The 24,104-nt window shown below is 34.7% G+C and overlaps 3 protein-coding genes across 3 annotated transcripts in view; 2 read left to right on the forward strand and 1 right to left on the reverse strand.

The window, feature by feature from the left end:
- The window catches only part of LOTGIDRAFT_116849 (hypothetical protein), a gene marked incomplete at both ends in the record, with an annotated part of 9,868 nt that extends 4,103 nt beyond the window's left edge, over positions 1 to 5,765 (forward strand). Inside the window, 7 exons of the mRNA XM_009055758.1 lie at positions 2,374 to 2,519; positions 3,162 to 3,290; positions 3,789 to 3,860; positions 4,165 to 4,322; positions 4,688 to 4,773; positions 5,045 to 5,182; positions 5,474 to 5,765. Of these exons, the coding sequence (XP_009054006.1) occupies positions 2,374 to 2,519; positions 3,162 to 3,290; positions 3,789 to 3,860; positions 4,165 to 4,322; positions 4,688 to 4,773; positions 5,045 to 5,182; positions 5,474 to 5,765 (1,021 nt within the window). The remainder of the gene's footprint in view (positions 1 to 2,373; positions 2,520 to 3,161; positions 3,291 to 3,788; positions 3,861 to 4,164; positions 4,323 to 4,687; positions 4,774 to 5,044; positions 5,183 to 5,473) is intronic.
- Positions 5,766 to 6,813: 1,048 nt separating this feature from the next.
- LOTGIDRAFT_160662 (hypothetical protein) lies at positions 6,814 to 13,776 on the reverse strand (the record flags this gene model as incomplete). Its single annotated transcript, XM_009055759.1, has 14 exons — positions 6,814 to 6,987; positions 7,291 to 7,386; positions 7,531 to 7,602; positions 8,030 to 8,184; positions 8,565 to 8,847; positions 9,260 to 9,337; positions 9,819 to 9,917; positions 10,283 to 10,505; positions 10,961 to 11,097; positions 11,236 to 11,367; positions 11,441 to 11,530; positions 11,943 to 12,083; positions 12,652 to 12,717; positions 13,087 to 13,776. The coding sequence occupies 14 exons, from the start codon at positions 13,774 to 13,776 to the stop codon at positions 6,814 to 6,816; spliced, it is 2,436 nt and encodes an 811-aa protein (XP_009054007.1).
- An 8,051-nt stretch (positions 13,777 to 21,827) lies between these two features.
- LOTGIDRAFT_85938 (hypothetical protein) lies at positions 21,828 to 22,337 on the forward strand (the record flags this gene model as incomplete). Its single annotated transcript, XM_009055542.1, has 1 exon — positions 21,828 to 22,337. A coding segment is annotated over one exon (510 nt), but the record flags the coding sequence as incomplete, so codon positions are not given.
- Between the last annotated feature and the right edge of the window lie 1,767 nt (positions 22,338 to 24,104).

The raw sequence follows: 24,104 nt of genomic DNA on the forward strand, positions 1-24,104 counted from the left end.
TTATTCCCCTCATCTGCCGTTCTCTAAAAGCGCCACTGTGTACAATAGCTTTCTTTCAATTGGGGGATAACCCTTTTGGTTTCTTTGTGTTTCAACCCTTCGTTTGTCTTGGAAATTTTTTCGGTAGGAATTTCTGACTCTTTTTCGAAACCAGGGCTTTCCATCTTCAAATTAGTTTGTGATTTCTTCAGCTCTTCTGCACCAGTCTTGTAATCGAGATCTTTGTCTTGTGCTATTTTGATATCTTTATTTTCTACATGTCTCGCTATCTTATCAGAGACTTTCCCTGTATGCATCTTCTCTATATAACTAGAGCTTCCCATTTCTAATTTGGTTTCTGATTTATGCCTCTCACTTACAGAGGCTTTGTTTCCGCCTTTTTTTTCTAGTCTGTTATCCGCCCCACAAACCAACCTTCTGGAAGAATTCTCACTGGCGTCCTCTCTTTTAGCCTGAAGAGATTCACTTAACTCTGATTCCAATTTGTAGGTATGACTTAATTTTCCATGATTAAGATCATCTTTGGCAGCTTTTATATTATCCATGTCTTCTATTTCAGATACTCGATTCTTCTTCATTCCAATCTTTTCCTGACTCTTCACACAATCGAACTCTTTCCTAACTGCTCCATGCACTTTTTTTCCGACGATCTTTTCGTCTATAGGAATCTGACTATTCTTTTGCAACGTTGATGATGTTAGATTCCCAACTTCTGGAGTTGATTTTGGAGGTGTTTTGAGTATTAATTGCTTAGAATCTTGACTTTCTGTTGGTGTTTGGGCAGGAGGAGATTCGCTTCCTCTGTACCGACCTGCTATCTTGAGTGCTACCGTGTCTCTTTCCATGTGGTTTTCCGAGACAGGGACTTCTCCAGTTTGAATTATTCTTGAACTACTTTGGTCAAAAGTGTTGTTTGTATTGATTTGCTTCTTTTGACATTCTTGTGCACCTTCTTTTGTGTATTTGTATTCTCCTTCGGTGGTCTTTTTTTTGTTTCTGTCAATGTTCTGTAATCTTTCTTGCCTTTCATCCGTTTTATTTTTTAAATATCTTGGTTCGGACCAGCCTCCCCTTTCTTTGCATCTACATGTACATTTGTACGCTTTTATTTTTGATATCTTACCTTGAACATTCAGTTCGACCACCTTGTAATTACCTTCCCTTCTATCAGGAAGTAGTTCCTTGTTAGTAGTCAATCTGTTTTTGGGTCTATCTATCCTAGCGATGTCCACCCTTCGTCGTTCTCTTTCTGAACTCCGATTATCCAGAACAGAAGCGCGCCCTTCCCAAACATGTCTATATCTTTCTGCCTGTTTTTTTAGTCTTTCTGCAAGAGCTTTCAGTTCGTCGAGGGTCTTCCTGGACTCGCGGCGTCTTTTTATTCCATCTCGGCGACATTGTGTTAAAAAGTCTTTAAATTCCGTGATGAAATCCTTGTTTGACCCGTCACAGTTTTCTTGTTGCCTATCCATTGTTATGATAAACTTCTCTACCAGTTCCAGTTACAGCTAGATTGGTCTCTTATTATGCTCTTCTTACTCTGTGAATTTCTGTTTTCAGGAACGACTATAATATTGTATAAATATCCTCATTCCTCTATAGCCTACCGACAAATTTCTGCTCCTTATAATATGCTTCTCTTTGAGATGGGCATTATCTGAAAAAGTCATAGGCTACAAGATGGTCATTGATGAACTAGCCATAGTCTACGCAAAGCCGAAAGCCGGGGTTCATATCATTATATAGAATATAAGGCAACTTGATCGACCGCCTAGAATCTTGTCGTTTGCAAAGCGCATTAAAAATGTCGACAGGCTAAGAATCTATTTTTCAAACCAGCAAAGTTACCGACTTAACAGTAGAAAATAGTTTACCTGAATGTCACTTGATCAATCCTTCAATAAAATATCAATAAAATTCCTGCCAAATTCAATTTTCTTTGGAAATATTGGAGAAATTCCTGAAATTGCACTTCTAGTAGAGTTGCTTCTGTTCTGCGTTGCGACGTCAACCAGAATTATTTGAATTGACCATGACGTCATAATGTTTTTACGCTTCCTAGTAATGTAAAGCTCTAATCATTATACGAAAATTTCGGTGAAAGAATGAGGTTTTTATTTCATTAATTTCATTTCGTTTCTAAAAATCAATGAAAAAAAAGTATGAGCATCCCGCCAAGTGAATTAAGGAGACAAGCCCACAGTGGCTGAAATAGATGAGTGGGGGCACATAGACTTAAGTAGGCCCCCCCCCCCTCCCAAATCGAGGCTTTTAACGTAGGCCTTCCTGTATTCTGAGACTCCTCTGTAAGTCAAGTTAATGTCTGTTTTGAAATTGTAAACGCATGCGTCAAGCACTAGTTTAATGTTTCAGTCACCTTTCTGCATATACGATGGATGTAATAGCATGTACTGCTTTTGGTGTGAAAATAAATGCGTACAACCCAGAAGATCCTTTCTTGAAGAACGCCCAAGCTTTTACAAAATTAAATTTCGCTGGTCTTATGTTTATGACATACTGTAAGTTACCATTTGTATTTTTGTCTTGCAGTTTACGAAAGCACGAATTTTTAGTGTCTCTGTTCCACATATCAGAGATGAATTTGGCAGTATGCTTTTATGCCTTTTATACCCGTCGATTAAAATAATTGAGCTCTCCCTCCCCTTGAGAAATTCCAGCCCCTACTGACCTTTGTCCAGCTCATCTTTACAGTGTCAAGCTATTACGAACTTCGTCCTGTAGCTTGACTGCAATTGCTCCCCTTGCTTGCATCACGGAAGTTTATATTTGCAGTCATTAGCTAAGATTGTACGTTAGCGAATACAGCCAGTGGCCGAGCCAGGTTTACGTCCGAGGGGGGCGAAATGTCTGAGAATGTCAGAATATCTAACCTAGTTATGAGATTTTTGCCTTTCTTGCTTTCGGATCTGCGAAGGGGGGGAGTTATAATATTTACAGTCTATCTGTCGAGGGCTATGACTGTCTGTATTCTCTGGCGTACAATACAATCAACTAGCTACATTCCGTGATATACTACCCTGTTGTAGTCAAGGTATAAGACACAGTTCGTAATACCTTGACATTGTCCAGATTGGGCTACCTATGACCATACTAATGATTTGCAGATTTGTCTTTTATGTGATTTTTTTTTATTTGTATAGTTTTAGCTCCGTGGTTTCTTCCTGTTTTATTAAGATTAAATATAACAGTTGTACCCCAAAAACCATTACAATTCTTTATACAAACTATCAATGGAGCGATAGAAGCTAGAAAATCAGACTCTAATGTAAGTTGAAGTTTCAAAACTGTAAACTGGAATGAATTTGAAAACCAGACAACTGTTTTGGCTGAATTCAAATTTTGGCTACTCTGTGGTGGTGTCATAGTCGCAACTGATTTTGTGCATTCTGACGCATATTGTGGAGAAAAAAGTAGACATTTAGTTTTGTTAAAAATAAAGTGGGGGTAAAAATGAAAACCACTTTTCTATGGGCCCCCCTGTATACCTCCACTGGCGCCGCCACTGATCATTGGTCATTATTTAATATTCAAATTGTATATATTATTATCCAAACCGACCCCGATCCTGATCTATTTTAGTATTTTTCCCAACTTATTTTAAACCTCTGATTCGATTACAATAGCCAAGGATGGATTTATTACAAGCTATGTTAAATACACATAAAGAATCAGTAGAACCTGTAGAAGATGATGGATTGATGAGTAAGATGGTAGATTCTAGAAACAGGTTTGTAAGAAAAGGTAATGCACATTCAGAAAGACACGAGGAACTGTCGATATCTTGAAATTGTCGTCAATAGTAAGGAGTTGCAATGGATCCCAAATTCCAGTTGCCGAGGGTATTAAAAATTCGCTATACAAACATCAACCTTTAGCGTGTTCTCACAAAAACTCCAATTGCATATTCTCAGATTAATACTCCAGACTAAGCAGATGGGCTTATCAATTTCTTTCAAAATCCCGTTCTTGTTCGAAAGGATTGACGTAGGGTCCCTTTTTAAATTTAAAACCATTTGAACCGATTCGGCCATCGATTCATATCTTCTATCTCCAAAAGCATAATGTTCGTATCTTCAAGATATTGCATGTCCCAGGAAGAGGTGGACTGAGTGTGAAATAATATATTATGTTGTCATTGTTTAGGTTTTACCAACTCTGAGATATTAGGACATTCTGTAACGTTCTTCTTGGCTGGACACGAAACTACTGCGGCAGCCATGACATATCTAGCTTATAATTTAGCTCTACATACGGACATACAGCAAAAGGTTTTGGAAGAAATTGACAAAGTTCTGAAGAAGGTTAGTACCGCCTTTTAGCTTTGGTATCAAGTTGAACAGGTTACGACGCGGACTCACGAATTATGATGAACTAACAGTTCGCGGTATGAGAATGCAGAGCTCCTTTGGCTAATGATTTCATATTCCCAGCGCTGGAGAGGAGAGAGGTTTGATTGGTTAAAGCAGGGTTCATCAGGTAAGGTCAAAAGGTTATTTTGACGAATGTTCTAGAGGACCCTTACTTAAGTGGATATATTAAAAACAAAAGCACATATAAAACAGAACGACGGTTAAATTGAATTTTTATACCGAAATCTGAAAATCATAAATCACTATACAGATTGTGTACTGAAATATAGTTAACTACGGTATTGATTTTACAGGAGAAAGCCAACTACGAAAATATACAGAAATTAGAGTATCTTGATATGTGTTTATCAGAAAGTTTAAGGCTTTATCCACCATCTATAAGGTACGTTTGTGATTTGTTTGTTCGCGGAGAAGAAGTCACAATTCCTATTGATGTTGCCTAAAAGTGTAGTGCTTACAGCTTTATTGTTTGTGTAATGTATCCGGTGGTGTTATGAACATATGCTGAACTTGCTCGATTTTCTGAAAATTGTATGTCATTGCCAAAAGTTTTGCTTTTGCAAAAACTTATCGAGACAATCGGACAATTTTCGATCATTTTTGTTTGCTTTCTAAACACACTTGGCCCCTCCGTAATTCTGTTTATATCTTAGACTAGAAAGACAAGCCTGTAATGATGTAACTATTGGAGAGATAACAATACCTAAAGATACCATAATAGTAATACCAACATATACTATACATAGAGATGAGACAATATTTCCTGATCCTGGACAGTTTAATCCTGAAAGGTAGGTCTACAAAGTACCCACACAACAATTTCAGCTGTTATCACGAAAAACCCAAATTAAAGAGCATGCAGAAGAGAACACCTCGTCACCTCGTCTGATAAAAACATCATCATGCCCTCAACAAAGTCACATTTTTTATGAAAAATCAATCTAAAAAACTAATCTAAATCAATGGAGTTTATCAAATTCTTAATTCGTGGTTCAAGCATGTAGATGAGCCACTGTCATATGATGTGCACCGACATCTTTTTTGTCTTCTTTGTATTTCGCTGTTTTGTTTTTAAATTTCAGGTTTAGTGACCTAAACAAAAGTAAGATTCCATCGTATTGTTATTTCCCATTTGGTCTAGGACCTAGAAGTTGTATTGGCATGAGGATGGCTATATTAGAAGTTAAATTAGGAATGGTTGGTCTTCTTCAAAAATACAAGTTTTCTACCTGTGATAAAACCATGGTACGTATGAAAACTAGGTATCTTACAAAAGGGCGTTATGCACAATGTAGTCGATGGCTTTTTGATAAGTTTGTTCCTTTTGGCGCTAAGTCGAAACACTATATACGTTCGATCGTTTTACAGGGATAAGACTCAACCACTCGTTCGACCATGTCGGAAGTAAAAACTACCACAGAAATGGTCTGTCAACATTTTTGTATCAAAATTACCGAAGCAAATTGGCCCTATTCCCTTTTTGTTTCAAAAACTGTTCCTCAAATTTTGGTTTGTAGTACCAAAATGCATGATCCATATTATTAGCAATACCATTTTTCGCACAATTGTTACTTCCGGTTGGTATGTTTTGGTTCTTAGCTTTAAGGCGTTGTCCTCGGTTTTTCCAGATGTAGATTAACCACGATACTTTAAAACCTTCAAATGTATTTTTCAGATACCTCTAAAGTTCCGGAACTCTACTCTACTACAAGTTGATGGTGAGGTTTTTATTCAATTTACACCTAGATGATGTTAGAAGATAGCAAAATACACCAAATACGCCAAATATTTTATTAAAAAAATATGGATTTAATAAACATCTGATTACAATATATAGCTTGCTCGTATTTCAATTAAAAATGTGCCACATTGACCTATGTGAAATTAATATATAATACTGCTTGATTAACAAAATATATACGTTTATAGTTGTACAAAATGTGATGATATCCACAAATGCCTCAGGTTTCAAATCTTAAAAGTTAAAAGAATCAAATGGTGGTATAAACAGTTGATCACTTTATAATTTATACTTATACAAGTTGTGTATGCGCAGAATAACATTAGGGTACAATGGATCATAATCTACATTAGTCCGATACTTCTGCCTGTATTACTTCAGTCTCTCGTAGCTATTTCGAAAGTATTTCGATAACTGTAAAAATAGCTATCAGAGGTTAAAATAGAGGCAGATGATTCGGGCTAACTCAGCACCAGCTTCTCAACGTACGATTCTCTTAATTTGTTTCTCTTATCATGCAAAAACATCAACCAATCCGTGTTCAACAGTTTCTTTCCGATAATCCTTCTGACAAAATGTCCTGTGATCGTATCCAGTTACACAGGTCTATCTGGGACAATATAATACAAGCATGGTGTTTCAAATGAAAATAAAAAATGAACGAAAACAGAAATATTTCAACTAATAATATGCACATTTGCTAGGGGCATTCATTTGGCTACCAGGTTTACATTTAAAAGCTCTAGTAAATTCAGATATTTGACTCATAGCTAAGTTGGTTCTAACGTCTTCTTCAACACGACCTCTAACCGCATTGGAATATGCCGCTGCATTTTTTCTATTATAGCAATATGACTGCAAAGGAAAAAAAGTATCAACAAAAATATTGAAATAAAAGTGTAATTGATGAACGGGTGCTATTATGAACTACATTTCACATCTTGAGCAAAAATTTCTAAAACATTTCATATGTAGTGTCTGCAACTTACAAATAATGCCCAGACGGTGGATCAATTCGTTTTTGTTTATGTTGAAAGTATTAGTTTGTCATATTAGCATTATAGGTTAAGTAGCATTTATAATCCATAGTTTTAATAAACCATGCTTAACGCTGGAAAGGGGTGAGTATTATAAATCAAAAAGTAAAGATTTTCCTACCTGTGCTTGGGCCACAAAGAACATCTGATCGTTTGTTAAACCTAGAACCGGAGAAAGTGGCTCTACACCATTATCACTTTCCCATTTCCTATATGCCTATAGATATAACAGATTTAATGAGCGGGTTCAAAACAAGTTGTTCATACAAATCCAATCAGAAGTGACAATGTTTTAACAACAGAAAAACTTTCTAGTAATGTTGAAAAAAGGGCCAAAAAGGACCATGTGATGCTAACTTACCTTCAAAGCTAATTTAATACCAGTAGTATAGGATATAGCTCGTCTAGCATACCACTTAGCTTTAATTGGAATCTAAAAAAACATGACAAAATCTATTAAATTTTGTAGGCCTTGAAACATGTTTGGTTTTCAATTGACTACGTTGGCGCACATTCGCTTGGGAGCATTTTCATACATTTATTGATGGTCAATGTGGCATACGAGATTGATGGATTTTTAAAACAGATTTACCAGTCGATTATGATTGATGGATACCAGAGCGACTCACAAATACAAAACCTTTAAACGTTCGGATGAGACAATTACCCGATGTCGGAGATCCTCTCCGCTACGGCTGTGCAAGTAAAGGTCATTCGATGTTTGCGACAAAAAATATGGGGGTATTTTCCGTTGCAAAACTGTTGACGGTTTAAAGATGTGAGACCTTGGCAGTGATTAATGGAAAAATGCACTCCCTATAATAATAATTTTTCAAAAACAAAATAATAAGAACAAATACCATTTCTGAAGTACCATCTGGAGCTATATAGGGTCCCTGTGTTTTATTAGTATAGTAGTTCAAAACACACTGTTTCACAGAAGCATAGTTAGTTTTAGTACCATTAGTCCACCAAGTCTGTGGCGTCCATTTTCCTTTTTCTGACCAATACCGACCTACATGAATAAAACTAATGGTCAGCCAGGGGTTTTCAAACTTCTTTCTTTCTATTACCCTTTCAGGATTCTAACTAGATTGCATTATTCCTGTTCCCCTTATAGTTACTATTTCTTGATTCTAGTTTCTTAGATTTTCCATTTGCAGGTGGTAGAAAATAGCCTGATCCGTTTTTCGAATACAAATATCCTTATTAGGTCAGTTGGTTTGGAAATGGGAAAAGGGGGACTAAAAAATAAGGAAACCTAGACTCAAAAAGATGATCAAAGTTAGGGTATTGATAAAACATCCATTTCCGGTGCTTCTGATCGTTGTTTTGTGGAACTGTGGAACCTAAAAAACGGATCAGCAACATAAAACACTATGAACAACGTCTTACCTCTCTCGTCAATCATATTAGTCATAAAATGTCCTATAAGAGAACCCATCGATCCAAAATTAGCGTAATGAGGATTCTTATAGTCGTATAATGGCGACTGTAAAAATCCCGCTGGGACTATTATTTCGTTCCAGTAAAATAAGACCGCCATACTGGTATCGTACACATTGTAAACCCATTTAGTTCTATCTACGTCGCCAGCTAACTCATTATCATAATGGACTTTTTCAAACTGATTAACATTCATAATGTTCTGGAAATAATCTGTTCTGTTGATAGCTAACTGAAATATACACATTATGATGGTGATAAGAGAAAAAGGCGTCTAAACGTCAAACAACACATTTCCTATTATAGACTGTGTCAACAAGACGTAGGCTACAATATTCAGACAGGGAAGAAACCATGCAGTGAAGATAGAAATAGAGAGTTAAATATTTAGTTTGAGGTGATTTTCATACAGTTTTTATTAATTCTGAATTTATTTGTACATATACTTAAGGTCCAAATCAACCCCCACGGGCACATTAAATGCCATTCAAGATAAATTTCTGCAGAAACTACAGCCTTAGGACGAAAAAGAGAATGGACCAAATAGAAGCTGAAATCGTACTCGATAAACATGCAAAAGCTCAACAGTCTATTTTAAATCCAAATGAACTATTATACATATATTTATATACACAGGTACCTACCGAAGAATATATTTTATCAAGTTTATCCGCACTCAACATAAAATCAGGATAACCAATTTTATACACTGTTTTTGCTAACTGTAAAACAAGAAAAGAATAAGGAACATCAGAAATATTTTTCCCATTAAGGCGTTGCTTCATCACACAATACCGGGGATGATCTCTATGTTTCAAGGGTAAGTAGAGAGGCCAAAAGAGGATGAACCGGAATCTATACAATATACAATTTAATATATCTAGTGGTTATTGGCGTTCCAAAATGGCTTTGTTTATCATTTTCTCTTGATCTATTGCTATCCAATGGGTTATTTTTCACATCGTCAATTAGAAGAGCTGATTGCCAATAGATCTTGTCAATGACTAACTGATGAGTTTTCTGGAGAGTCTTGTAAATTATGGCTGTTCCTTTTTTTTCGTCTTTGGAAACGAGTTATTGTTGTAAGCCTTTCAAGAATTGTTAATTTCCAAGGACTTGGATAAAAAGCCTTTGTAATTGACCCCAGAAGCTGTATAAACCAGGAAAATCAAATGATCTGATATGAAAAAAGAGAGAAGTTACCTTTGATTTTGCTATCTTTTTAGTGGCGCTATCCAGGAATTTGTTATCATCTATTTCTGATATCAATGCCTTAGTTACATAGTCTGTTATTTCTTTTGCCTTAGAATTTAGACAAATTAACATAAAACTAAACATATTAAAAGAAATCAAAATGCTCTTACAGTGACGTAACCTCAGATAATGATAAGAAGGTACCGAATTAATGTGATCAAATCGACTCTGGACGAAAGACTTATTGAATTGAAAGAGCTTCATTACATTTGGATCAGTAGTTTCCATGCGTTATGTGAACATCCATTATCCAAAGTTCCAAATCCGTTGAATTTTGTACGTCCGGAAGTGTTAGTTTGAGTGTTTGGATGGTTGGTATTTGATACCAACCCCGCCTCTAATGACCAAAAGATACCATTGCTTACTTTTACAAAATTTTGAAACGCCCCTCTAGGAATTAGCATTAACTTTACCTTATCACGATTTTTATCAGCAAAATGATCTCTAACAAAAAGAGAACTTAAAGCTTCTGGCATTTTCTTGTCGATATATTGGTAACAGTATTTCCATGTGCCGAGGAATTCAGTTTGTCCTCGGATATCAACATAGTACTCTCTGTTAGCATGTACATATTCCCATGATAGATGTGTCGCATAGGATTCCAATAATCTCCAGATGAAATAATTATGTAACATTCTAAAAAAGGAATAAGGTGTAGATTAGACAGCAGATTGCAGGGATCGTTTTCCATGAGGCAAAAATCCTTTTCGCCCAAAAAAGAGAGAAGGATCTCAGTGGGGGGTCTTGCGCCGCTTTGGGTAACCCCCCTTTCAGTAGACATCATATCATATTTATATCTTGAATTTTGTGGACAAAATCTACTTCTTTTTTATTTCATATTTAAATGGTAAAATTAACCATTAAGCTATCATATTGGGTGATACCACTACAACAAAGTTATTACACATCGAGATATCACGGATACGAGTAAATTAACCAGATTCGGAGAGGTGCATGTCTTCCGCGGGGGCGATGAATTTGGACCCTACACCTCTGGTGGTATGTCAAGGTTCTTGGAATTAGAATGGCGCTCATGAATGAACGTTCACTTAACTTAATAATTCTTTAAAATGACCTCCAAATAAATATACCTATTTTTGGTGCCACTATCTAAATTATTAACCAAACTACCCAAACCGAAAATAAAATCTTTCTTATATAGAATAACTGACGAGTCTTTAGTTAAAGCATTAGGAAATTCATACTGCATCTGAGCCACCCAATCAATCTGAAAAAGAACAAAATATAATGACAGATTCTACTACCAATACAATCTTATCTTTTTGTCGGTGAAATATCATTAGAGGATAAATGGATTTTTTATACCAGAGCAGTTACAAGAGACTTCATTTGTTCCAAGCCTTACTACACCATTAGGGCAATGTTCCAAGACAGCTGTGTACGTTGTACCCTTAGATTCATGGGACCAATCTAAACGATGAGGTACTTCTTCCATACCAATTTCGTCAACCCGGATCACCAACAAAGAGAAAAATTGCTGGAAAAAATCCTAAAGAGACATTTAGGGGTACATTGGTAAGGATGACGTGAAAAAAACATTCTTTACTTACCACATTGCCTGAATTAATTTTTAAATCATTTAATGTTATTCTACTTGATGTTTCAAATCTGTCTCTGTTGACTGCTGATCTTTTATATAACTGTAATAGATATGTTCAAGTAAGTTCGATCAATATAGTTCCGGGTAGTGGTTGGAAAAGTTATTTCAAGATTATAGTATTGGACGTAGGCGTTGGTTTACCGGTGGGTGGATGTCGATAAAAAAAAGCATGACCTGCTCGTCCTTCAGCACAATCTGGTGCAACTCTACGATTAGGTTGAGTTAGAAATTTGAAAATTTCGTGTCGGATATTCGATTACCCATTGTTCCTATATTTCGGAAGTTTGTTTCGTAAATACAGCCAATTATAGCCTGTGCAACCATATTGTTTCTGTTGAGGATTCTGACTGGCTCTGTTTGCTAGTGTGCAATCCAAAACAAGAAAAGTAACCTATGATGTCAAGGTATTAGACGTGTGTTGTAATAGACCGATATTACGAGGATGTCCTCACCTCAGCTAACTTGGTTTCCATAGTAAAAGCATCACTAACAAAATCTTCTATTCTAGAGTCTATATCTGGTATGTTCAGTTTAGAATCTCGGGCTATTAAATTTGCTAGTCTTCTCATGAATTTCTTATAATCATCTTTTACCTGTTAAAGAAAAAGAAATATGTTAATGGAACGTCACTTTAAGTTATGTGATAAGACGACCATTGAGAAACTTGCATATCATGTTTCATAAAGTAATTAATTCATCATGTTTCATGTAGAAACTTGTGTATTAGGTTTCATTTGGAAAATTCATTATTACGTTTAATTAGAAACTCGTTCTTGTATTCATCATGTTTCATATGGAAACTTGATAATCATGTTTCATTTAGAAATCAAGAAATAAACTTTGACTCAACAGGTGTGTAGATATTTCCCTTGGAAAATTGGTCATGTTTCAAGCATAAATAGCATGCTTTATGTGGAAAATTGATCATGCTTCAAGTGAAAAAATTGATCATGTTTCATTTGGAATTGATCATGTTTCATGTGGAAAATCGATCATGTTTCATTTGGAATTGATCATGTTTCATGTGGAATATTAATCATCTTTCATGTGGAAAATTAATAATCATGCTTAATTTCAGAACTTTACCAAAAAATGTGTTTTGTTTGGAAACATTTGTTTCTGTCCAAAACTTGTTGATTATGTTCCCATTTATAATCTTACCTTTTGGTTATCAGTTCTGGTATAATAACTCCAACTCATATATTTTCCGGATCCTGCTGGGTACAGCTGGAACAGACATTTTATTTTCAAATGAACACTCCGAATTATCAGATAAACTCAAAGCGTGTACAGAAGTTAATACGATTGCGTATTGTGAAAAATGTAGAATTTTGGGATACGATTTGAAAGTGTGGAACCATAACGGAGATATAAACTTTTCATTACTCTAAATTACAAAAATATAGCGAAAGGAAAGGTTATTGTGTATTGGGTTGGTGTTCGCAGGGCCATAAAGTAAAATTTTCAAATGACCAAACTGCCGAAGATATACGACAGCTGGAACTTTATGACTTCTTTTTAAAGGAAAATAGTTTGTTTTTAAATCGAATATCTTGCAAAGCTGTACTAAGGTGTAGAAGTGAAAAATAGAAGTACCTGAACAACATTTTTGTCCCAGTCTTTCCAATCAAAACCAACACTGTTGGTCCAAAAAGCTGCTACCCACAAATCTGTCTGCACTGTCTTTAAGTTGCTGTTGAGGTCGAATTGATTGGAATCCCAACTATTTAAAACATACCAACCACCCATTTTAGGTAAAATCTTCTCAATAAATGGACGCCCACGACGCCGTTCTTTGAGATAATCATCCAAACAAGAATTAAATAAGTCTTTTAACTTAAGTTCAGCTGCCCACTCAGTAGAACGTTTTGTTGGAGCTTCCAAAAGATTTCTTAACTTGTCTTCGTTTCTATGGTAAACATCGTCCATAACTGTCCTGGAGGTATGATCTGGTTCGAGATATTTGAAGGATGAATAGGTACCACAAGCATATTGGTAGAAATCTGTACAAGGATCGACTGAAGAATTCATTGTATAGGCTACATAGGCTGCCATTTCCAGACATCTTGCGTTATTACAGGTTTTGGGGACCGTTTTATTATGTGCTGCACCGAGAAATCCTGCTAAAATGAACATTATCAATAGCGTAGCAGTTAAAACACCACCTAAAATATACTCCCTTCTCGTCCAGTTCATACTTGAAAAATTAAACGATGGAACACTTAGATTCCCGAATTTCGAATTCGGATTGAATTCTTTTAGATTGTCCTCTTTATTATCCGTCATCTTGATATATGTCTACCGAATTCCAACTCTATAATCGAACTGTTACAGGCTCTGGGTTGGTTAGAAAGCGCACAGTCCCACCAGATACAACATCAGAAATGAGAATAACGCCCCCTAAATATTAACTGATAAAATGCTTTAAGGGATATTAATATTGAATCTCATTAAGATATACAACAGGTATAAACTGACACCTAATATACATGGTAGCGACTAGCATCCCCATTAGAATTAACTTTTGTCTTCTGATAAGGTAATCCTTAAAGTAACCCTCCCAGTTAGATTTCATAATAGTTAAATTAAAATATACGGCATAAATAGTTCATTGTTGTTATAAACAAAGTTTATTAAGCTTTGTGACAATATTTCAATCTGCATCTTAGAGATAATCTTAGAGAGAATCTTACAGAGAATCTTACGGAGAATCTTACAGAGAATCTTACAGAGAATCTTACAGAGAATCTTACAGAGAATCTTACGGAGAATCTTAGAGAGAATCTTAGAGAGAATCTTACAGAGAATCTTACGGAGAATCTTACAGAGAATCTTACAGAGAATCTTACAGATAATCTTACGGAGAATCTTACAGAGAATCTTACAGAGAATCTTAGAGATAATCTTACGGAGAATCGTACAGAGAAAAAAGGGATCTAAGTCTGGAGCAATTGCCAAAAGAGCGAATAGGAAAATTCGTTGATTTGGGTCTTGAACTATTATATGGTGTCCAAAAAAAAAAACGTCCCCAAGTTCAACAGGTAGTATGATAACTGTAGGTAAACTGATCTCTATCAAAATTTTCACAGATATACTTCAAGTTCTCATTGTCCAACAAAATAACATGTCAAAAATGCAATATCAAGGCAACTTGCCTATTTCAACCTGTTCCTTCCATCTCCTTCGCCCACCAGTTTACCAACATCTGAGATACTACCAGTCGAATATTGGGACGTTTTTATTTGTGACACCGATGTATGTAAATAGTCTTCAGAAGTACTAGAACTGCAGGACAATATCTCCAAATATACCTCAAACTAGAAATTTATGGCAGAGGTTCAAGAAAAGATGAGTCGCATTTTAACTTTCAAACTTGCAAAATTCTGGACACACACGGATTTGAAGGCCCAAATTTTGACAATTATGCTGTGAACACTATTAAGGATTAGCTCGTTTCTGTTGATACAATTGGTAAAAAAATGCCGAATCTGTCTCTTTAAAGTAACCATTCTTGTTAGATCTCTTATAACAGTTAAATTAAAATATATTGCATAAAAAGTTCTGTGTTTTTCTAAACAACGTTTATTATGCTTTATTGCAAAATTCCAAGCTGCATCTTACAGAGAATCGTACAGAGATTCTTACAGAGAAAAGGGTTCCAAGCCATGAGCAATTGTCAAAAAAGCGAAAAGAAAACTTCTTTAATTCAGATGGAGAACTCATAAGCTCTGATGAATTGCATTCCAAGATACAGTCATTCACCATTAAAGAAATTATGATATAAAGTTAGTTATTTCTATATAAACAATGATATTAAAGCCCTAATTACAGCTTAAATACCGTAAACATTCAGTAATGAAGCCGTTTTAAAACGAGTTGTCTCCCGTTATCTGACAGACATAGCCTTACCTTGAAAAGTCAGGTTTCGTACTCTCGTATTAGGCTTAGTACTTGAGGGATTAATATTTTAAGAGATTAAGGAAACTGTCAAGGATTGCCGACTGTTTTTTGACTTCATTTCTTAACCTATATGTTATGCGTTTTGTGTACATTGCGCAATAATCTAAATAGTGAAGAATAGGATAGAACACCATGTCCTATTTTAATTCAGATTAATATTCAGAGTGTCTAAAAATAGTTAATAGTGTTCGTTGGCTTGTTAGAACTTGAATGAATGAATAAGGAAGTAAGACTATCATCTGTCAATCCTGACGCAATGGCTTTACTAGATTATTGGGGGTCCTATGGTGTTCATGTCGTTCCTGAACGTGAAACATCATATTTTTGATACGTCCACATTATCATTTATTTTCAACGATTATGTGGAATTTTTTGCTCACTAACATAGGTGTACCACATGAATCTGAAACCTGTTCGCCCCTCTTCATATTCGCCCTGGGTTCGTTCGCCCTATTTCATATAATATTATATGATCATTTAAATAGAAATGCCAGCATATTAAAACAAAGCACTAAATATATGATAAAGCAAGTCATTCCTTAGTTCATATAATGCAGACCAGAGTGAACGAACTTGATTAGTCAGTTTTAAGCAGTACCTCACAATCTCGTCTAGATTTCACCAATATATCGGAGAAAGCTCTGCAGTACATGTATAGGGAAATTTTCTTCAGACTGCAGTGGTACCCCGAATCATTTCTTACAAATTTAAAAATGTAATTTTATACGTTTCTGCACCAAAATATGTCAGAATGCACCTTAAGTTGACCCCCTGTCCCCTTTTTGCAACCCAATCTAGGGCGACTGGGGCTGCCACTACAGGGCAGCGGTTTATGTCTATATATATTTTATTGTTTTACAACTTGTGCCTTTTCCATGTCACTTTCCATATATTAGAAATCAATATTGTCTATCTCGCGGAGCTGTTACAAATCTTTTCGTTTTCGATCAATGTCATAGCCCCGATTGTGTTAACTATTTCATTTGTAGGGGTTTATTTTCCAATTAACCCACTTATTTGTATCTGCTCAAAATTGTAACCTGCATTCATTTTTTGATTGAAAAGACGAATAAATATGACCTATTGACCCTTGTAAAAGTATGTAAGTAAAAAGGGATAAAGGGTTATTTATTGTAAAGATCAGCTTCACGATATATGTACGTGTTACTTTTTATAATATTTTACACTCTACAAGGTCATATTGTATATCATTATGTTATTATATTATGTGTGGCATACATATTGATATAGTTACCGGTATATTTCAAGTATTAAAGACACCACATCACATATTTACTATCCGGAAGTCGATACGGTGTAATTCAATTTCTGGACACAAGCTTATGTGGATGTGTTTAAGGTTCACCAACTAAAATCATAAAGTTCCCTGCTCGCATCTTCACAATGTCAAGCTATTACGAACTTCGTACTTAAACATTGACGGCATAGCTTGTATCACGGAACGCAGCGATTTAAAGCTATTGTAAGCCAGCGAATACGGCCAATCAGAGCCCTGATTCACTGTATTTGCTAGCGAACAATCCAATCAAATCGCTTCATTTACAAACTTCCTTGATACAAGAATAATGGCTATTGCAGTCAACGTATAAGACGAAGCTTGGCATTGTGAAGATGCCTTTTCGAGGCCTGTGATATTTCAAATTTACTTTCATGGTTATGCAATTTTCTTTTATCTCTTTTAGCTGCCCTGAGCCGGGTTTTGACGACCCGGAAGTGATTTCTGTCACTGTCTTCAGGACATGTTTTTGTTTAATAGTATGGTAATTAGACGAAGAAAGAATCTACAAAGAATAGAGACAATATCAATTTTTTCCAATTTTTATGGGGTTTAACCTTGGATGATAAAGTACAACTTCACCAAGTGTAGTCAAAATCTGCCAAGAATTGTGCCTCTGGAGTCTTTCCAACCAATCGTAGACGGACAGACGAATCGACGTACATGGCTAACGAAAATATACTCTTCATACATCATGTGGCAATATAAAAATAGTTTGAAATGAACCAGTAAGGTTCCTTTCCTTTCCCCAAATACCTGTCATAATCAGTGATGTAAAAAGGGGGTTTACCCCTCTTCAGTTCGTGGAGGTAAATTTTGAAGAGAAAATCTTCATTATCAAAATTATCACAGGCCATCTGAAATCCTTTGGCCCCTGGCAGATCCCTGGCCTCAGGAATTTTCTAAATACGCTCAATATGTGGTTGTGAATTGAATACTAATTTCATATTGAAAATACTGTTTATGTAACAATTAGAACACTCTTATGAAAGTCTGATCTTATTATGTACGTGTAGTCATAAAAACCACATTAAATATCGTCTTAAAAGGGATCGTCATTGCTAATAAAATTGTTTTCAAATAAATTTGTTTTGGGGATCTATTGGTAATAGTCACAAGCTATCTTTTATCGCTGTTGTGTTAAACCGTATACTTATTTACATAATAATAAAGAAAGTGGGCTATCCATGAAAGCATGTTGACATTTTATATAAGGTTAATGGCATATGACTACAATACCGACTTATCTATGTACAAACATATTATGCCATATTATGACATTCTATGCTATGCTAAAATACTCTATAGAGTTAAGTCTTGGGTCTAATAGATCTTCATGATCCATTGTTACACCCTTTTTTATTTTGGGCTATAGTTTTCAATAACATAACCATTATCGCAACCATATAGAAAAGAATGTGTGCTACAGGTTTTGCACGTTGACGATCCTTCGACAGTAAGTTTGAAATGTAATTAAAGAAGGCTAATGTTGCCGTGTTTGTTAAATCTTCCCACTGTCTAGCGTTGCACTTATCATATGTCTAATCAGGTGCAGAAAAATAGGATGCAAAAATCCAGTAAATTTTATCTACATAATGATTTTTATGTCTTAAACGACTGTGTCATACTTTTCTTCACCAATTGTGTTTGATTCACGTGATGAAAATGCTTTTAAGACTTTTTTTTTCTAAAAACCGAGATTGTTTGGTTTCTGTAGGTGTCGTGGCAATATGATTACCCGCAAATCAAGTGATAATTTATCTTAAATATTCAGATATTCCTTTTGACATAGCCACCTTTCTTGTGTCACAGTAGTTTGAAATTGCAGAAAGCCTGTAAACAATAAGCCATAATGTTTACAGTTTTTCTGTCCGAGGCTATGATTGGCTGTATTCACTAGTGTACAATCCAATCAAATCTATCACAGCTAATGCAGTCAAGGTGTAGTTCGTAATAATTACGAACTATTTATAATAGATTGACATTGTGAAGATGACGTTTTACAAACACGACAAAAAAATCGAAAATATCTTAGATAGTGATGTCTTTAATCATTGAACTACTTGACCCCCAAACCTAATGAATTTGACCTTTAAACTTGTGATTTTAATCAAGAATTGTTTCGATCACATTCGAATAGCGTATTTTTTTCAGTGATTTCCTTTCCTTTTTGATTGTTTCATTTTTTAAAGTCTTAACAAAATAACAAGAAAGTGAGAAGCGATTAATTTTAAAAAAAAAATATTTTTACACTTTTAAACATCTTGCGGTCTAAACGATTTAAAAGTTGATTATGAAAAAATATTTAACAAATAATTGAGAAAGCTTTGAACTAAAATATGTTGTCTAAAAAAAGAATTAAAAAACAAAGAAGAATAAAATCGAGGTTTTTATATACAAATGTTCAATGTTAGTAAATTCTTTTGTTTATTGTATTACTACGTCATGAAGTATTTTTGATTTATTTTCCGTCAGGGTCGGAGTATTAGCTTTTCACATTATGATTCCGCTTATACCTTGACTGCATTGGCCCACATTTTTTTGATTCTACGAATACAGCCAATCAGAGCCCACGATTTCATGCGCAATTATTTTTTACAGTCTTTCTGCCGAGGACTTGGATTAGCTGTATTCGTTGGAGTACAATCCAATCAAATTGCAGCATTCACAAACTTCGGTGAAACAAGAAAGTGGTACATTAAAGTCAAGGTATACGATGAAGTCGTAATCCCTTGACCATTGTGAGGATGTATTAGTGCACATTAATAGAAATACCAATTCTTGCATTAAACATGATTTAAGCATTCCTTGCAAACGAGATTGGCGTGAGGTGTTAAGGTTAACGTCTGCTGATATATTGTATGTTTTGGTGCAATTAATCTGTATTTTATATAAGCAATCATTTGAAAGAGATCGACTTGATGTTAGTGTACACGTTTATCAGCATCATCACATAAACAACCCCATACCTCTTTCTTAACCAACATCAAACCTTAAAAAATTAACAGGTATCCTGTGATGTCGCTGTATATATTCCTTCGCAATAAGTGTCATTAAGTGAAATGTTCGTTTCGGATGAACGAAGCAGAGAGTAAACGAAATACGATTGAAAGCCCAGATAAACACTTTAAAGAGTCAAACATTTTCATAAAAAAGTGTAGCCTATATTAAAGTACAAATTTATGCCGGCAGTACGTAAAATAAACCACAGAAATCAAAAACTGGGTTGGCCATTCAAACCCTTAATTGCGTATGAAATCCGATTGATGCAATAATAGCGACAAAAATTGTAACCGACTTGCATAGATAGGCCAGTGGTATGGTCATTGGTCTGAATATTGGTAGACGGAAGTCCACCCAATTTGATAATTACAATAGATCGCTATATGGTACATGAATCAAATACACCGTGTACGAATTTTGCTTCTGAAATATGTAGTATACTTTCTTCGCATCAAACGTTGTGGTTTCCCTAACGAGTTCTGGACCCAAATTTTAGGCGAGTCCAAAGTGCACTGTCATAAGCATATATTTTTGTTAAAAGTCGTAAATTTTATGAAAGCTCAAGTCATTAAAGGTTGCAAGAAAAGATTGCAATCAACAATCACTAACTGCACGTGCCGTGCCACCCAACCCCTGTCATTTCCGGTATGTGTTATTTCGGCAAATCAGTGTAAAATCAAAGTAAAGAGAGAAAATTATAGATTGAACTTTGTATAAAGAGATAGAAAAACACTTTACGAATTTAACCAGGCGTAAAATATTTATAATAAATGTTCAAAATATGATTTACCTTAGTCATTGTAGTTGAGATGTTATCTCACTTTATGTTATCTGAATTCTATATCTGAATTCGTCAATAACCGTTACCTAGGCAATAAAATTAAACTTTTAGCTTAGAGGCGCAATTAGTATTACCTTCAAAGCATTTTCTATTTTTCTGTTTTTTTTCTATTTTAAGGAGTCTCTTGCTCGCCTATAAAATAGGTGATTAATTGAAAATAAAGTTAAAAAAATTAATCAATTTATTTTTTACAAATTGTCAAAATGATTGACGCAGTATTTGGGAATCACTAATTCTCTTTTGAGATTTGTAGCATTCATTCCATTTCGTTTTATAGACCTTGACGATACGACGTACTAAATATATAAGTAGAAATAGACAGTGAAATTACTAGTTTCAGGTATATTTGAAGGAATCGTACAGTTTCTTTGGAGACTATTCATAATCATATTCAAGGCCCAAATCAAGCCATTAAATTACCGATTGTTGCCTTTTATTTTGGCTAAGGTTCTGTTTCTGTTTTTGGTAATAAGAGCATAAAATGAAATGGTACGTAATATATCTTACAACTCTTCCATGCAAAAAAACAATGACTTGTACTATTGTATTGTTGTCAGTGAGTGGATTATATCTTTACATGTGTTTTTGATCAATAAATAATAATTTTCTGTATTGTCTGATGCTCGTTACGTCATTTACAAACAGTCAGACTATTTCAATTATGTGTCAGATAATATGATTAAGGAAATTGCTTTGTTTTTAATGAAAAGAAATTTAATAAGTTTCTTTCTCAATGGTTTATTATTGTCTTACTAAATACACTTTAATTCAGACATGTTAGGTAGGTCACGTGATATCTGCATTCTACCTTGGTTAAAATATAAATACATAGCGATATATCAACTTGAATAATATTGTCTCGTTGCTTGACCAACTGAATTGTGTCTCGGGTGAAAGAGATCTTTACACTACATTGAGCTTCAATTCACAAGGCATATTGTTTACATGTAGAAAGGACATACTTATTTTCGTGACTTGGATATTTAAGACAGTGTTCGAATCGAATTAAATTAAAAAATGGCTGACAATTATAAGGAATTCGACAAGGCATCAATTATAAGCAGAGCTCCTTCCGAGTTTAGCTTCAAAGGTTTTGCTGTTAGAAAACGTGAGGTTGCTTTAGCGGGAACTCTGTTAGTGGCAGTAATAGTCATCGTCATTCTTGCAGCAGTGTTAGGTTCAGTAAACAGAAGACGATCGAGGGAACCTAAAGTTGATGGTGTATTTGACAACTTCTGTATTACTCCGGACTGTCTTAAAAGTGGTGCTTTCATTCAAAACAGCTTGAATATTAGCGTAGATCCATGTCAGGACTTTTATAATTATGCCTGTGGATCATTCAAAGAGACTCATCCACTAGAACCGGGCAGCACTTACAGAACCGTGGTCTCTGAAATTTACGATAGCAACCAACAAAAGCTGAAAAGGGTATTAGATGTTCCCGTCCAACGCAAAGGTATAAATTCTGCTGAACAGAAGGCCAAAGACTATCATAATGGTTGTTTGGATGATTATGGTAAAATGAAGCTTGGTGGCAATCCATTTCTAGAGAAAGTTATCAGTAAAGTTGGTGGTTGGTATGTTTTAGACACCATGGAAGATTCCTATGATTATAAAAAGATGTTTAAGAAGGTGCACGTTGACTTTTGGACTGATGCTTTGTTTACTTTTAATGTCAGAACTGATTGGCTCAACTGGCTGAAAACATCTATTCAGGTAAGGATAAATTTCTATGGTTTACCAACAGACAGAATTACCACGAATTCACAAGATCTTTCCTACCATTTGGTTCTAGGTCAAGTCTCATGGCCTTTCTGGGATTTTCGAAAACCATTTACACTCTATAAGATCAAAAAATAACAGCCGCCGATTTTGCCGTTCTTTGGACAAGATTTTTGTGTTACGGGATTGTCTTGCTTGCAAGGATTTTATTTCTGACTCTCAAAGAAAGAGATTCTTGAAGTTTGACTAGTTAAGTTAAAGAGTGACTTTCCTGGTTGGACATTGTTTGTACATGCTAGGTTAGATACACTTTCAGAATGTGCATGGCATATATCTTCACCTAAAAATGAACAATTAACCCATTCGATTTTTAGCTATATCACATCAAATGAATCTATCATTAATGTGTTTTGATTATGAACCCCAAAGACCAAAACCCATATTCAAGCAAACACGTTCAACTTACGTTGATTTTTGAAGCGAAACCTTGCTGAAACGTTCAGTTTGTAGAGGAGTAGAGTAGAAAAATAAAAAATGTATAAATTATTAGAACGAATGTATTTAACTTCATAAAAACTTCCTTTCAATATCATGTATCATACTATTTATATAAAGAATCTTTTATTATAAATTATAATAATACAAAAAAAAAGAAAAATTTTTATAATAAAATTAATTGTTTAATAGTTTTTTTTTCTGAATTATCTTTAACTTCCTTAATCTTCCGTTATAGAAATATTTTCAAGATAAATACAATGGATTTCTATGATTTACAACATTTTTTACTACAGAAACTTTATCGTGTCAGAATTCGAATATTTCGCTCACATTTAAATGAAATGAATGGAGTTTTACGTCCTACTTTTCTGCATGTGAGCTAATGAAGACGGGCGCATTTAAAGTCTTAGAAATGGTTTTGATTGTGATTTGAAGGCTTTGATGAAATACAAACACATTTCAATAAACAAATTGTAGAGGGTCACACTTTACATTTTTACCTTTTAGTGATGAGCTTAGAAAAATATACCTACTGTTTTAAGTGTGTTTTTACTCTGTGTGTGTTTTAGTATTGAAAAAAGGAACAAATTGTGATCAGCAATACAATATAAGCTATTACAAATAAGATTCATATATGATCTATTGTAAAATTCCATTATGAATCGTATATTTTAAAACTGGTGTCTCGACAAGTCCAACTTTTGAAAATTTGACTCCAAATTATTTCTTTTTATTCTAATGGGTTGTATACAAAACAGACCAACCATATTTAATATTACAAGGCTATATTTGCAGGTAACACCGTATACTATGTCAGACAAATGCTTGCCTGAAAATAATTTACCTGACCTTGGTGATTGTGTCCGTAGATTAGCCCTGCGGTTAAGATTATCTGAGGTCAGATTGCGGTTAAAGACAAAAATTGGACAGTTTGGACTTGTAATATAACACATAATGTGTTGTTTTAAAAATATTTGTTTGTGTCTACATTAAACTTAGAGATGTCATGATAATTAAAGTGATATAGTTCTTCACTTATGATGGAAATTAATTTGCATGACCTGAACAAGGTGAATTTATTACAAATTTGATTTAGATGTTAAACTCTAGAATTTCTCGTTGTTCATCTGTTCTTTGTAGTCCAGAGTCTATCTGATATGTTGCTGTTCAGAGTTCACCAATGATGAATTAATTGAATGATTTGGATGTTCATATACTTTCTAAAAATCTCATTGTTCAGACATGATCTAATTTGCTCAAAGTTCAGATATAATTCTCAGTTGAGGTCAAATC

Source organism: Lottia gigantea (assembly GCF_000327385.1).
Source record: "Lottia gigantea unplaced genomic scaffold LOTGIsca_25, whole genome shotgun sequence".
NCBI classification, from domain to species: Eukaryota; Metazoa; Mollusca; class Gastropoda; family Lottiidae; genus Lottia; species Lottia gigantea.